The 16,713-nt window shown below is 20.2% G+C and overlaps 1 protein-coding gene and 1 long non-coding RNA gene across 4 annotated transcripts in view; one reads left to right on the top strand and one right to left on the bottom strand.

Annotated features, from left to right (window-relative positions):
* The window catches only part of LOC412787 (protein TAPT1 homolog), a 106,979-nt gene that overhangs the window by 60,103 nt on the left and 30,163 nt on the right, over window positions 1–16,713 (bottom strand). For 2 of the 3 annotated variants that reach the window (XM_026442735.1, XM_026442736.1), the window contains one exon: window positions 9,177–9,654. In XM_026442735.1, coding sequence (XP_026298520.1) covers window positions 9,177–9,654 — 478 coding nt within the window. Of the gene's footprint in view, window positions 1–8,858; window positions 8,953–9,176; window positions 9,655–16,713 lie in introns of those variants that run through there. The other variant, XM_026442737.1, reaches the window with a different exon arrangement.
* Window positions 9,540–11,337, top strand: LOC102656780. Its single transcript, XR_003305313.1, has 2 exons — window positions 9,540–9,665; window positions 10,154–11,337. It is a non-coding gene; the product is annotated as an uncharacterized LOC102656780 (long non-coding RNA).

The raw sequence follows: 16,713 nt of genomic DNA on the forward strand, positions 1-16,713 counted from the left end.
TTCTCTTGAAAATGATATCAAAAGTATGGAATCGAAGGCACTATGAATTTGTAAATTGATAATAAACAAATTACTTAAACATTAAACGATAAAAGAAAATTAATGTCATGAAAAAGCAGCAAAAAATCTGATCATTAAAGACGATCATGATAGAATTTTTTATAAAAAATTTTATAGAAGATATGTGATAATGATACATAACAACAAAGTATATTTTAAGATGATATTATTATACGCAGGATTCCACAATTGTAAATGTAGAAAGCGTCTTTAGATATATTGAGATATTTTGACTATGTATGAGATATATTTTTTCTTCAATCTCCGTTATAATTTTTTCAAAATTGTAGATAAATTCTATGATAATATTTGTTAGATTCATAAATAGTTGCCATATTTTTTTATTATATTCTACGAAAAGTGTTATCCTTGAAATTATATCAGTCATTCATCTAATAGTTAATACATAGTTAATAAACATAGTTAAAATGGCGCATCAACCGATTTTTTCCGAAAGTTCGTTTATGAAATATATAATATTCCTTTCACTATATACAAGATTTAAAAGAATGATAAAACTGTAGTGATCAAAGCAACAAACTAAGAGATTTAAGAAATATCTATGTAGATCTATGAAATTATATCAATTCTAACGTAAAAAGAATTCCTATATCTTCGTGAGAAGAATCGATATGGAATGAAAAATCAAACATTTACTCAAAAACAGAAATAATCCAAGAGCGCATTCATTATTCTGATTGTAATAAAAAGACAGAGATGTTTTAATAAGAAATGAGAAATAGATAGAAGAAATAAAACAATATACGTCATATTAACCAAAGATGGACCTCCTTATAAGCCTAAATCAGAGATTTAAACATCTCAACTGTTGAATAAATTATATAGAAGGTTCCTGCTTTGTAAAACAATAAAACAAATAAGATAAAAGAATATTTTTATTCGTTCAAAAAAAAAAATAATTCAATTCAGACATATTCTGTGTTAAAATACCAATTTATTTTTAGAAATATTATCTTTCTTTAAACGCTCCAAAAGCTGAAAATTGCAAAGAATTGTAAAGAAATGAAAAATTCCTAGAAAAATAGGAGTCAATTTATAATTTTTTTAGTCAAAATATATTATTTTTCTCTTAAAAGAAATCAATATCTTTGCAGATATATATTCATCTTTTCTCTCCAACTAAGGACTTGCTATAGACATAACAAAATAATGAAAATCATGATTTTCAAAATGTTCCTAATTTGTAAATTAATATTTTTCAAAATAATCAATAAATAAAGAAATTATGATCATGATCGGAATCTTTAAAATGTTTGTAATTTGTAAATTAATATTGTTTTTGGAATAACCCTATTATTGAATACTAATTAGAAATATGCTAAGAAATATGCCACAAATTCGAGTTTGCATAATCGTAATTTTTAATGTGCTTGATTTGAAAATTAATTATTTTTCGAAATAATCAATAAATCAATGAATTATATCATGATTGTGATTGGAATCTTTAAAATATTTATAATTTGCAAATTAATATTGTTTTTGAGGTAACCAATCATTAGGTATCAATTAAAGATATACAAACGCAAAGTTGAATAATCGTTTTTTTAAATTTATTTGAAAATTAATACTTTTTTAAATTATCCAATCAATGAACATCAATTAATTGGATCAATGAATATCAATTATAGCACAAACTTGGATAGATTTTCAAAATGTCCCTAGTTTGCGAATTAATAATTATTTGGAATAGTCAATTAAAAATATATTAGAAGCACAAGATGGTGAAGGTGATCGCAATCTTTAAAATATCTCTTTTGCAAATTCATTTTTTTTTTTTTTTTAAATAATCAATCAATTATAGGCAAAATATTAGATGATGAAATTATTCCAAACTAATAATTCTTTGGAATAGTTATTTAAGGATAGAAATATAAGATTAGATGATCCTGATCTTCAAAATGTTTTTAATTTGTGAATTAATTATTAATTATTTTTAGCATAACTAATCAATAAACTTAAATCAAAATAAAACAAATAAACAAAATAAAACAATTTTGCATATAAAAGAATTCAAATAATGTATTTTTTTTTATTAATTCTCTAAACGAGTTGGATAATAATTATACTCGAATATGTTTTCTATTTAAAAAACTAAAGATAGAAAACAGCTCAATAATTTAAAAACTTTTTTCTAAAGCAATAATAGAGTTTAAATTTAATTAAAGATGGGTGTTCTTATAAATCTTAACTAATGATTTAAAATGACTAATCATTGTGATATAAGAATTTCTGTCAACAATTATGCGAAACAATTATTTGGTGGAAAAAAAAAATTCGTAAAATAAAATAATCAAAGTTGTAAATTAAAAAAAAACAATCAGGATAAGTCTTAGGATTTAGTTCTAAAAGAAGATTATCTGGAAAACAATAATTTATTAACTTGATTCAAGATACAAATTTAAAAATCGATTCATAAGTTGATAGAAAAAAAATTGGTTGATAGCGAAAAGATCATATTATAGTTCATAGAGAAATTGAAAGAAAGCTTAAAAATAACGATGAAAAACAAATCGAAACAATTAACATATATATAAAAAAGAGGAATCTTATAATAAATAACAACATAATAATATAAGTAATGTAAAAAAAGAATAAAATATAGATGTAAAATTCAATAGTTATGAAACTACTAAAAATCAAAAATATCTGCATTTTAATATTTAAGGACTATTATGTATTGCTGATTCTTAAAAATGAACAGAAGTAAATAAACAAATCAGAAAGATCTTTAAATATCTTGGTTATTTTACTGAAAAATATCAATTATAAAGTGATTTTTTCAAATTGAAATAAAAAATAAAATAAAGGAATCAAAAACTAAATTGAAAATCAACAAGTTTTTATGTCAATCCTGAAAATATAATTAAATATTTTAGGCCTATCGAATTCAAATATGAAAATGTAACACAAAAACTGAAATAGTAATATACTAAGAAATTATGTCTACAATTAAAAAAAGAGGAATAAAGATACATGAGATATATTGTTTTAATGTTTAGACAGTTTGTTCATTATTAGTTTACAGATTTCGTTATATCTTTTGATATTGAGAATATCCTCTTACGCGATATTTAAAATGAATCAACAATGAACTAAATAATTATAAGAATTCAAATCAGAAATAATTTTAAAAAATATATTACAAAACTTATAAAATTGAAAGTCGATGTTGCAAATTTTGATGGTAATTGAAATGATAAAACAATTGTTTTCTTAAAATATTAAAATCCTTTGATTTTGAGTTAAAAAATAAACATACACGCATTCATTTGTAAGCTTTATTTTTTACATTTATCTATTAAAGTAGTTAACGAATTTATTGATTACACATTATGATTTTAATTTATTTATTTTACATGATAAAACAAAATATTAAGAATACTATTTATAATATTTTAAACATAAAGATCGAATCAATAAATTAATATCGATTAATAAATAATTTAATCCAATTTTTCAATTCTCTATTACTCTTGATACACGTTCTGAAATTTTTTATTGCATGTATATTATTATTTTGTATGATAAAAGAGGAAAAAAATGTAAGAAAAGAACATTGTTTACTATATTTTAAACATCAACTAAGCCTAATCAATGAAGATAACTGCCAATTAAAAAATAATTTATTTCAAGCATTTATTGCTCATGGTACATATACAACTAGAATGTGAGATAGATTTTATATACATCATAGAAATTATTATTTTATATCTATGGTAAAACCGCAAAGAAACATTATTTATTATATTTTAAATATGAATGAAATTATTTAATCAATAAATTTTTAAAAATTATAATTATAATATAATTGCCAATAAATAACTTAATCTTGTTTAGATTCTTATTATTTTAACTCTATTAACTCTGAAGAATAATTTTATGAATAGATAGGATATATGTACAATTATATATAGATAAAATTTAAACCGATTTTTGTGAAGTATTTCCTGGATGACACATGCTTTGACATAAAATTAAACATTATTTTCAAGTTCCCATTCTAATTTTTTCAAATTCATTAGCAAATTTGCTAGCTAAATTTGGAAGATTATCATAAAAATTTTTTTTAAAAATAGATTTGTTACTTGAAAGTTTATTATTCTTTTGGATGATATAAAATTTGACTGAATGCTTCATCACGAATTAGTAATGCATTGAATAATGATATTTTACATCCAAGAGATAGATCAAGAACATTATTGGTGAATAAATACATAAATAATAAGTGATTAAAAAAGATTAAGCAAATGAAATCAAAATTAGATATTGGAAACTCCCGAATAAAATTTTATTTTCTTTGCTTTAAAAATAATTGCAAATAATATTAATATAATATTTATCATAACATATAATATTAACATTTCTCAAAGTTTTAAAATTTTATATATTTTCCATTCAATATTTTTTCTTCATTCTAATTCCAATAAATTAGAAAACCATAGAGAAAAGCAAAAATAAAAATCTTGTCTTAAGTTTAATTTAACATCTAATAATTCATGGAACAGAGACTATTCTTTTCACATTGATATTTTGTATTAAAATGCAAAAATATCGAAAAAATCAATACTCGAGTAAGCATATTTTATATGTTTATATTCTTTTAATGCATATAAAAATTATCGCATCTTATAAATGTAAAATATGCTACATATATGAAAAAATGAAAACTCGTTTTTAGCATTTAAATAATTTATTATTATTACATTAAAATTCTTCATTATTATAAAGATATTAAATCTATCTATATTACTATAAGTGACATAATGACACGAATTTAAAAAAATCATGTTGCAATCAATTTAATGTAAAGAATTCAAAAAAATTTTAAACATGAAAGATAATAAAAAAATAAAAAATAAAACATGAAAAAAATAAAAAATAAAACATAAAAAAATAAAAAATAAAACATAAAATGTCTTGCAAGAAATTCAAAATGATTTCAATAAAAAGTTGATTATATAACATATATAACATAATATTGCTATTAATAAAATAATATCTAATTTAACAAGAATCAATAATATTTTTACTTTATTCATCAATTTTGTAGTATTCAATCAGAAAGAAAATTTTCCACATCGTATATTAAAATACGAAGAAAAATCAATATTTTAATAAATGTCTTTCGTGTATATGAAAACAAAGAAAACGGTAATGTCAATCATGAATAATAAGTTATCTTTAAGATAAATTTGATTTATGTTCAACGAAGAAAATTATATTACGTCGAATGTTCGTAAATAATAAAAGTGTGATTTTATAATGAAAAGATTCATTATAGACTATCTTATACTGATGGGACAGTTTCTGCTGCTTTTAAATACCATAAGTTCTTAAAGTAATAAGTAAAATATAATTTATATTCAAAGAAAAAACTTACTACGTTAAATATTCAAAAAAGAAATTTGCATTGCATTGCAACGAATTTTCGTAAATAATAAAAGTCAATTTTATTATGAAGAAAGAATCGATCACAAAACCTATAATTAGTATAATTGAATATACTATATTAATATAATTAAATAGTATTATTATTGATAATACATAAAATTTTTTGTTTTTATTTATGAATATTATAAGTATGTATTTTTATATATGTTTATGTTTAAAAAAAAAATTTATTACTATTTAAAGAAAAAACTTACTGCGTCGAATCTTCAAAAAAAGAAACTTATATGTATTAGATATTGTATTATTTGTATTAGATAATTATAAATAATAAAAATCGATTTTATAATGAAAAAATATATCACAAATATAATGTTATAATTGTGATATATTTATAATTATAATTAAATACAAATATATCACATTTTATAATGAAAAAAATTGATCACAAATTCTTAAAATTAATTTGTGTTCAAGAAAAAATTTAAATAATCACAATATTGAATATTCATAAATGATAAAAGTCGACTTTACAATAAAAAGATTGATCGTCGCAAGACTATTATGTTGATAAGATATTTCGTTATTTTTGTTGAATATTTTAAATCTTTGAAGTTTTAAATATTTTTTTTTAATGCCTGAGAATACAAATTTTCCACAAAATGAGTTTAAATTCATTAATATTTCACTATATTAATAAATTATATAAATTTTCTAAATCAAAATATTTAGTATATATGTTAGACAATATATAACAAAAAGTTATAAAAATATTTTAAATGTTATAATTAATGGTCGTGCATTTTATTTTGATTTTTTTTGACTATTGTGTGCATTAGAATGAGAAAAATAGGCAACAAATAAAAAAAAGAAATTTGTTACTTAGATTCATATCATTGATTTACATAAAGTGCCGAATGAATAGATAGTATATTTCAATTATATATATATATATATATATATATATATATATATATATTATATATATATTTCAATTATTTTATAATATTGAATAGATTATACGTTTACTATGTAATGTAAAAATTAGTTTTTTTTTTAAATAACAAATTTTACAAATAATATCTATCTATTATAAAAATTATAAAAATATTAAAAAATTATTTTTTATAATGATGTACGAATCTTACGTTCAATATATCTATTGCATCGCAAGTGAAATAACAATATAGCACTATCTGAATATTTTTTATTCAAATTATTTTTTAATATTAATTTTAGCTTACCTGCATTTTTGTTTCGTTTAAACTTTCTTGAATCTATAAACACATTGAAAATCTTCATGTTTAAAATTTTGCATGTCAGTATACATTGAATAATATATATATATATGTCTGCTTCAACCAAACTAGTGTAAATTTTAGCTTTTAGTTTTGCAATAGATATCTTTGGATCACCAAATATCTCTAATACTGTGATATTTCTTCTTTATTCCTTATTTTGTTTCTTTTTAATTTCTTAATCTTTTTTATTTATTTTTTCTATTCTGTTATTTCGATTTTGTTTTCTTGTACTTCCTTTTTCTTCTATCTCACTGCAATCAACACTTTCTTATTTTTTCTTCCATTTTTTTTTTCTTAGTTATATTCATCAAACACGTTTTTCCTCATAAATTTTTAAATCTGAAGCTTCAATAAATTTCACTAGAAATTCTTAATTATTTATATTTTTTAATTTGATTTAGTTTGTGTAAACTAAGATATATATAAAAATTTAATATTTTACAAGAAATAGTAATATATAAATAATAATTATTAAATATTTTAAAAAATAATTATTTTATAAAATGATTTGCATAATTAATTTTTTTTTATAAAAATATAGACAATTTTTTTTTAAAAAAGATAAAAATATAACGTAATAATAATTTTTACGTTCAATTTTAAGAAACAATTTTCATTATTTGGATGTGAATGATTATTAACAAGAAATAATATATATCTATTTTTTCATAAATTATCTTGTATAAAAATTTTACAAAGATCGATGATTGAATAACGCTTAACGAAAAAATATATAAATATTTTCATATGAAAGATATAATTATATTAAATTATATTAAAGTATTTCAAAATGAAAAAGAATTAAAAAGATATCATTTAAATTTTTTTAATTAAAAAATAATCGTATTTCATTACATTTGATTTTATATATCATTAAGTACAAAATTATTAGATCAAACAATAACTTTTGGTTCCACAAAATTTTGGATTTAATATTTAATAAATTTTAATATTTTAAATTTTAATATTTTAATAAATAGCAATAATTAATAACCATCATTAAAATTACAAAATATTTATAATATATAATTTTTTAAAAATATTAAATTTTCTTTTTAAAGATATATAATCACATCTAATTGCATTAATTTAATCAAATTATTTTCTTCACTATTAATCAGACTTTATAAATATTATCTTAATTGCTTATTTCTTTTTAATTTTTTTTCCTTTTTTTTTTCCCCACTTCAATAACAATAATAGTAATAAAATATAAATTCTTTACATAATACGATTGCACATATCTACTTTTAAAATGATCGTTGTCTTAAACATTGAAATATTGAATACTTATGTATACTATTACATTAAATGTTATAATCACAATCACACAATCACCATTAACATACTTACAACCAAAATAATAATTATTACAACTTTTTCTAAACAAAAGGATTTTATTAAAATTTGAATTAAATAAATATTTTTTTTGTAATCTATTATTAGTCACTTTACATATATTTTTAAAAATATATTATAAAATTGATTTATTCTTTAATTCTTCTTTCTTAAATTACCTCAATATTAAAAATATTAAAAATTGTATATATACAGGATGTCCCAGGAAAACTAATAATTTAACTAATATATTTAATATATCATTCTGTATGAAAAAAGTTATATTCATTTTGACTTTGAATTGATTTAATAATAAAAAAATAAAATTATAACTAGAATAAGACAATATTTTATTATTTTTCTTGTATTTTATGACTTTTTATATTTACATTCATACTTTAAACAAAATATTTAAAGTAATGATTTTCCTTTCAAAAAATTATATTATACTTAATACAATATTATAATAAATATTATTACTATGCATTTTAATTTTAACTTTATTTTATAATTATAATAATATAATAAATGTTAATACTTTTGAGAAATTTCCCTTTCATTTTCAATTGTATTTGATTACATATAATACAATATTAGACAATATACAACAAAAAGTTATAAAAATATTTTGCAAACGACTTACCTTGCATAAATTAAGAAGAATAATTCCAACATGATGAAGTATTATGATATTATAATTGTCATAATTTTTTTAAAAACCCATTTTGTAATAGAAGTAAATAAAGCAAAGGCATCTATTATGGCCATCTCGATCATTGGACTTAAATTCCTTAGGTTTTTTCTCTGTTATATGAAATTAAATCTCGTACTTTCCTGGGACACTCTGTAGAGATAGAAAGAAGACACTCGGGATGAAAGAAAAGTAAAAGAAATAATAAATCATTTGTCTTATGGTTTTAAATCAATATTTACTTTCATGTATAATTAAATTCAAATTCCTTGTTTTGAGTGCCTTTTATCTATCTATACTTAATATATACATAAAAGAAACAAAAAAGGAAAAAGATATTGTTTATTGACTGTCCTCTGTATTAAGTTTTTCATTACCTATTTCCTCCTTCAAGACAGCTTCGTTGAGACAAACGTTATTTAAACTAATTGCACTATTGGAAAAAATTGCTGTAGCTAAATTTGGATTTTTTATATCGGTACTTGTTGAAGAATGTTTCAAAGAAGTCACTTCATTATCAGGCTCCGTGGAATGTGACGAAATGAAATCACATGCCTTACCAAGAATTATCAAACTATTTAAAATCTTGAATGCCACTAATATTAGATATGCCAGAAACAACAAAATTATGTTGGCTGGTTTGGCAGACGGCGTGATAGTCGTGCAAAGTACTCTTCCCATTGCGACACCTAGCGGAAGAGGAATAAAACCCATCCTGCGGGCTACAAGGTCCGAAGCATCAGAAAAGGCGGTCTCATCACGAGTTTGAGCCATGTCATACGCTAAACTTATTGTATAATCCCTGTATACTGTTGAACGTAGTTCGTTGAAACGAGTTATAAAAGCGTGCTTCACCTAAAAAGAAAGTAAGTAAATTGATAAAAATCAATAATATCGGAAGAAATATTCAACTAAAAAAAATCAATCAAAATCAATATTAATCATTAATAATTGAACGAAAATTATTGCTTTTAATGATACAATATAGTTGATCTCAAAAATATTTCTTCTAAAATTTTATATTTAATTTTTGACATATCATATTATAAAATACAATAATAAATATATATAATATTGTTCCGAAAAAAATAACAATCGTCTGAATCGAAAGAGACATATTGTTATTTTTATTTCTTTATCTGAAATATAGGTCGTGTAAGCGAGAAATCATAAATCTTTACATCTATTCACAATCAAGTATACCAAAGTGAAATGACACGTTACTTTATTCTTTTCTAAAAAATAATATTATTGTTTGATTTATTTGCCATTATATTCTTCATTTATTCTTTCTTTTCAAGGAAAAAAAAACTGAAGATACATAAAATGCAATAAGTCGATGTATCCTTTTCAGATTTTTGGATTTCTGAAGTTGAAAATATAGACAATGCCAGCTATTATAAATGCTTAAATTTAATTATTAGAAAAATAAAAAATGATATAACAAAGCTTCAATGAAGAAACTCGCTCATAAACAATAATCCCGATAATAGATGAACGTTGATTAATAAAGGAGGTTCAATGCACTTTTGATAATTCAGGAGACTGCACTTATTTTTTATAAAATATGCACTTTTTACAATATATTGATTATTCATTAACCTTCCTGAATATTGCTTTAGTGTATTTCTGAGATTTAAGAAATTATGTTTGAAGATGTTTCTTTCACAAAGTATGCATTTCTTCTGGAAGTCGATTGGCATTGATTATCAGCCCTTTGTTAGAATTTAATAATATTTCAACAATTTAAGATAATGCATTTAGTTACAACCTTCTTGCAAAATATGCATTTTTCCAGAAGAAAGACGATCATCATTATTCATCAGCCTTTCGAAATATCTTGATGTAACTTATATAGTAATATAAGAGATTGCATTTGAAGATTTTTTCTTTTTATTTTATGAAATTTGAATTTTTTTATCGAGTATATATTTATCATAAACTTCGATATGGAAAGTTCTTGTCGCATAGTACGTATTCTTGGTATATTTATTATCTCCATTTTAAATAAACATAACAGTTGGTAATTTATGATTAATCGTTTTTGATGACATTTTCTTTTTATTTTATTTATTTTTTTCTTCTTTTCAAATTCGATGTTTTAATCTTATATTATATTTTATTCGAATAATGTCATTTTCGCTTTAATTTTAAATCCTGTTATTATCAAGAATATGCATATTACCAACACCTTAAATATGCTCCCAGAGAACGAATCTAGCAACATGATTTGAGTTATAATCACAAAAAAAAAAATATAAATATTACATGTAACATATTATACTATACACATAGTGTACATATAAAATACATATTATAATTATTATTGTTATAATAAATTTTTAACAAACAAGCGAGCGACAACTAAAATTTTTTAAAAATAATCTTATAGATAATCTTATATATCATATATATATCAATATAAATCAAGGTCATCAGAAGTGGATTCTCATATTTACCAAAATTGTTATGTATAAAATCAGAAAGCAGAAATTATACATAATAAGAAATAAAAATCCATGAATCATGTTGAAATCATTAAAGTTTTTGAATTTTATTTATTACTGATAAATTTAAGGAAAGAGAACTATTTTATCATTTATAAAAAAACATCATTTTCACGATCAATTTATTTAGCTATGATGTTACGAGACTGATTCAACAAAATTTTACGATTTATAATATGTTTTGATAATCTTAAAGATATCTGAAAGAAAGAAAACTTATAGATAAATTATCATTATTAAGATTCGCAACAGATATTTTTATAATAAATTGTGATCTTATGATATCATAAATATAAATAGAATTGATAAATATTTGATCAATAATTTCTGAAGATATCCATTCAGAATGTATATGCTGAACAAATATGTAATAAAATTATAGACGATGCTATTATATTTATAACTTAAATATCCTAGTTCAAAAAAATAGAAATCTCTATAGAAGAATCAAATATAACATATTAGACAGGTGGCTGATTTCTCGAAACAATGTAAATAATCAATTACAGTCTATTTTTAGTGAGGTAAGTTTGGTGAAGATATTATTACAAAACAAAATTTTTCTTATCATATTAAAAAAAAAAAACTAACGAAATCATTTATCAATACATGATCAAGATAATAAATTTCATCTGAATTCTTTTTATTTACATCGAATTCCAATATTTTTTGATCAAAAAATCATTAAAATTCAAAAATTATAATATTTTATGATGCTATTAAAAGATATTGTAAACAAGATAATTCTTAGAGGAAATATTCTTAGAGAAAATGAATAAGATATTAATCATTATCATTGTTTATGAATATAAAAATATTCTTCATAAAAAAATCATATATCCAAGAAAAAAAAAATATTTTTAAAAATTTAGAAATTGAATTCTATTCGGCAAATATAGAGAAATATTTGGATAATATAATAATAAGAAAATTGCATTTTATAAATACATCATAAAAGTAATTGAAACAATGAAAGAAGAAAAATTTTTGTAACAAAAAATAAAAACTTTCTTCCCAATTTTTCCAAAAAATGATCTAAATGTTATATCTGCATAAAAAATAATAATAAATATACTATAATATATATATATATTGTTTTCAATATATATGTAAATTGTATACAGTAAATATATCAATTATATGTTATATACAAATTGTGAAAACGACTAAAAAAGAAATATATTTTATTTATTATTAGGAACAATATATATTTTCTACTAATTATAAAAAGATATTTTTGCAATAAAAGTGATTTTATAAATCAATATATATGTTGTTTTTTTCAAATCCAAAGAAATTTTATATTGAATATAAAATTATGATACAATTTCAATCAATTTCTGAAGCTGAAATTTATTTTAATCCAAACGAATTTTTGACAAATATATGTATAAATACTGATAAATTAGAGTAAATTTATGATATCCTATATATGAAAATTTGATTTTAATAGTTTTTCTATTTTCTTTGGGCAAGAAAACTTGCCTACATCCATTATATATATTGTGTCGCCAGATCATATCTCTAAAGGCCTTTCAAGATATAGATATTTGATGTCAATCTTTATATTTTCGATATTTATAAATATATAATTATAAATGTCATCTTTGATTTGGAAAATTTTTTCACGTTTTTTGCTTCATACACAAGTGATCGATTCTTTGAAGTCATCTTTCTTCAAGAATCAGTATATTCTGAATATATTTAAAGATATTGGATTTGTCACATCTTTGAAGTAAAGTACAAATTTTTTGAAAACGAAAAAAAAGTCTTTCTTTTTTGAATGATAAAATAATATGTAAATCGAGATCAAGAATTTCAAAAATAATTATATGAAGTTCAAAATTAATCTATTCAGAACATCAGATCTCATTCAATCCAAATTTTATTATCATACATTGAATTATGAATATTATATTTTCATATTTTTATCTTTGCATTTTCAGTACCGTTCTTAAAGCACACGATGAATTAACAGCAGTTTAAGAACAATTATAAACTGAATTAGATACATCTTGAATTAACTTTCAGAATCAGATTTTCAATAAAAATCAATTATTTCTTATATTAATTCGATTATATGGTGAAACATCTCAATCATTTAAATTAATACCATAAAATCAGAAATCTGTAATTAATCAGTGTTCTTTTTTTATCATCAATGATTTTTATATGCAGATAACACCTGAAGCAATATTCAATAGCGCAGTGAATCATCACCGTAATTACTAGAAATATGTGATTAATTAGATTCAAATCTTTCCACATTAATAATTCTTTTTTTATACAGATGGCGCCAATGCAGTATCCAAAAATATAATAAATCTTTATCGTAATCTTAACAAGAAATCAGATTATTAATCAGAGTTAAATTTTTAGTGGATGATCCTTCTCTTAAATACATGACACTGGGGCAGTATCCAAAAATACAATGAATCATTATCATGATCGATAAGAAATCATCAGAAATCTGTAATCTGTCAGAATTAAATCTTTAGTGGATAATTCTTTTTTTAAACAGATGGTACCGATGCATTCAAAGATACAGTGAACTATCACTATGACCTTAACAAGAAATCCATGTGAGAGTTTAGAATCGAAATCTTAAGCAGATGGCACCAAATACAATATCCAAAGATATAATAAACCATCATCATGATTTTAACAAATATATTATTTTTTAATATAAAATAAAAGAAATTTTGAAAATCAATTAGAAATAACTATTTTCCAAAGCTAACAATCTATGAAAATATATTATAGAATATAAAGAAAATAAAGAAATATAAGAAATAATATAATATAAAGAAAAATCTAAAACTAAATTCTTCTTAAGTCATTATTATAATATAAATGCCAAAAAAGAAAGTTTTTGCAAGTTGAAAACAGAAAGGCAAAATTAAAATATTCTCGCCTAAATATTTTTTAATATTGAAAATACAATTTGAATTTATACATGTCTACTATATTGCGTTTTCCATCAATAAATAATCATCTTATTATATATAATAAGATTTGGTAATCAGATTCTCATTAATCGTCATATAATTGACAACTTCATCATCATAGTTGTTCAACTTCAATATTATTTTCAATATAATAATAAATATAGTATTCTGTTACACTAAATATCGTTCGTTATAATTTTTTCTATTCATATCCTTTTATTTAATAATAATCTTTAATAATAAAATTTTTAACAATAAATTTCTTTTATTTATATAAGAATATGAAAATGCACTATTGTAAGCATGTAATTATCTATATATTAATCTAATATAAAAACGAATTAAATACTTGTATTATTTAGTTTATGAAATTAATTAATAATATAAATCATTTTTTCATTTTAATAATGAATTTCGAATAAATTTTAATTATTAACAAAATAAAACAAGAATTCATATATAATAGATTAATAAAAAGAAATCTATGACAATATTGGATTATGTCAGCATATAAAATAAAATAGCTGACTGTAATATAGAAGAATAAGAAACCAATGATTTCTCAATGATTTCATTTAACAAATAGTAGTCTATATTATCTGTTCAATATCTAATTTTTGGATTTTAATATTTAGAAAAAAATTTTTTTATGAATTCCTGAAAATTTTAATATATAACATATTGTAACAATTTTTAGATAATCTTAGATAATTCTTAGATAAATAAATTTCATAAGATGAAATTTCATAAATCAAAGGATATAGGAATTGCATTTTTTTTTAAGTTAGTAAATAATGTTCTTTTTAAAAAAATATTTATGAACTCTTCTTCATATTCTATCATTTAAACTTTATAGTTTATATATAGAATTTTTTAACAAAAATAGATACAAAATTTAATATTCATAAAAACATATTTTGAAACGTTATCAAATGTAAGAATTATACTTGAAAATATTAGAAAAATTATTTTAAAACAATTTTTAAAAAGCAGTTTTAAAAAATTGTGGATATAAAATATAATAAATCACTAAAATTTTAGCAAATTGAAAAATTATTGTTGAGAAACCAATAGAAGTATTAAAATAAAATAGATATATCTTGTGTAATATCAAACGATCATTTTTTATATACAAGTTAATCTTTATTGGAAAACATCGAGAAAAATTATTTGTATTATCTAATATAGAAAAAATAATTAATATAGAAAAAATTTTATAATTCATTATAATTTAAATCATAATAAAGTTATTTTTATCATTATATATTTTTAATAATAATAAACTTTTGAATTATCTTATTATTGCATATATTGTTATTTTTCTATATATATTATCTATATATATTCTGTATATATAAAATATATTTTGTATATGATAAAATGAAATTTCATTCTAAATATGTAATATTTCGTTCATACGTGAAATATTTGATTATTCATCGAAAATCATTTCGTTTATATAAATATTTTTATAATATAATTATAAAGATATACATTGTAACTATGATACAAAATAAATAAAAAATTAATTTATTAAACAATTAACTTGCAAAATTATTTTCAAATTTATAATATTTGATATATTAATATGAATTTTAAAAAAAAATGTTTCGTAAAATTCTTTTATGTGAACATAAATCTAAAAAAAATTATAGCTAAGAAATTAAATGGATAATTTTATATGAATGATTTGTTTATTTGAATATATTTGCTTTCTCGAAAGATCATATAAATGCATAAACATTTATAATCTAAAAATGAATTTTATTTGAATTATGAAAAAAAAAATCTCTTTCTAAAAAGATGTCGAGAAAAAAAATGTAAATCAAAAATTGGAAATATACATGTACAATAATATATTTTGAATAATTATTTTTAATAATCATCGTTATCTCTTGTTAAGTATATAAATTTTAAAAATTATTTGATTCTTAATTTTTTATAGAAATAATAAATAATTTCACATTTAGGAGATGAAAAAAAAATCGATATTGAAAAAATAAATGAAGAATATTCGATGTCTTCAATTTAAAAAAAATAAAAGAAAAAAAAGAAAATATAAAAAGAATTAGCAATTTTTTGTTAGATAAGAAAATGAGGAAAATGCAACCAGATATTTTTTTGCAAATATTAAAATATCATTTAGATTTTAAAATTCATTTATAAATACAAAAATAAAAATTCCGATTTTAAACATAATATTATTATATGCATTATTCCTTTTCTACATTTTCTTCCAATTTTTTCTTTTTTTGATGATTCTATTACTTTGTCCCAATCGTATAAAAATTATTACACTTCCAAAGATTACAAAAAATACATATAGCATTGAATATGAAATTACAATTTGCCAAAAAATAAATATAATTTCTAAATTTGTAATATATTTTCACATAGTAAAAATAATAATAATAAACAGGAGATTTATCATTTCTGTTTTATTTTTGGATAAAATAGAA

This window comes from Apis mellifera, linkage group LG9 (assembly GCF_003254395.2).
Source record: "Apis mellifera strain DH4 linkage group LG9, Amel_HAv3.1, whole genome shotgun sequence".
NCBI lineage: Eukaryota > Metazoa > Arthropoda > Insecta > Hymenoptera > Apidae > Apis > Apis mellifera.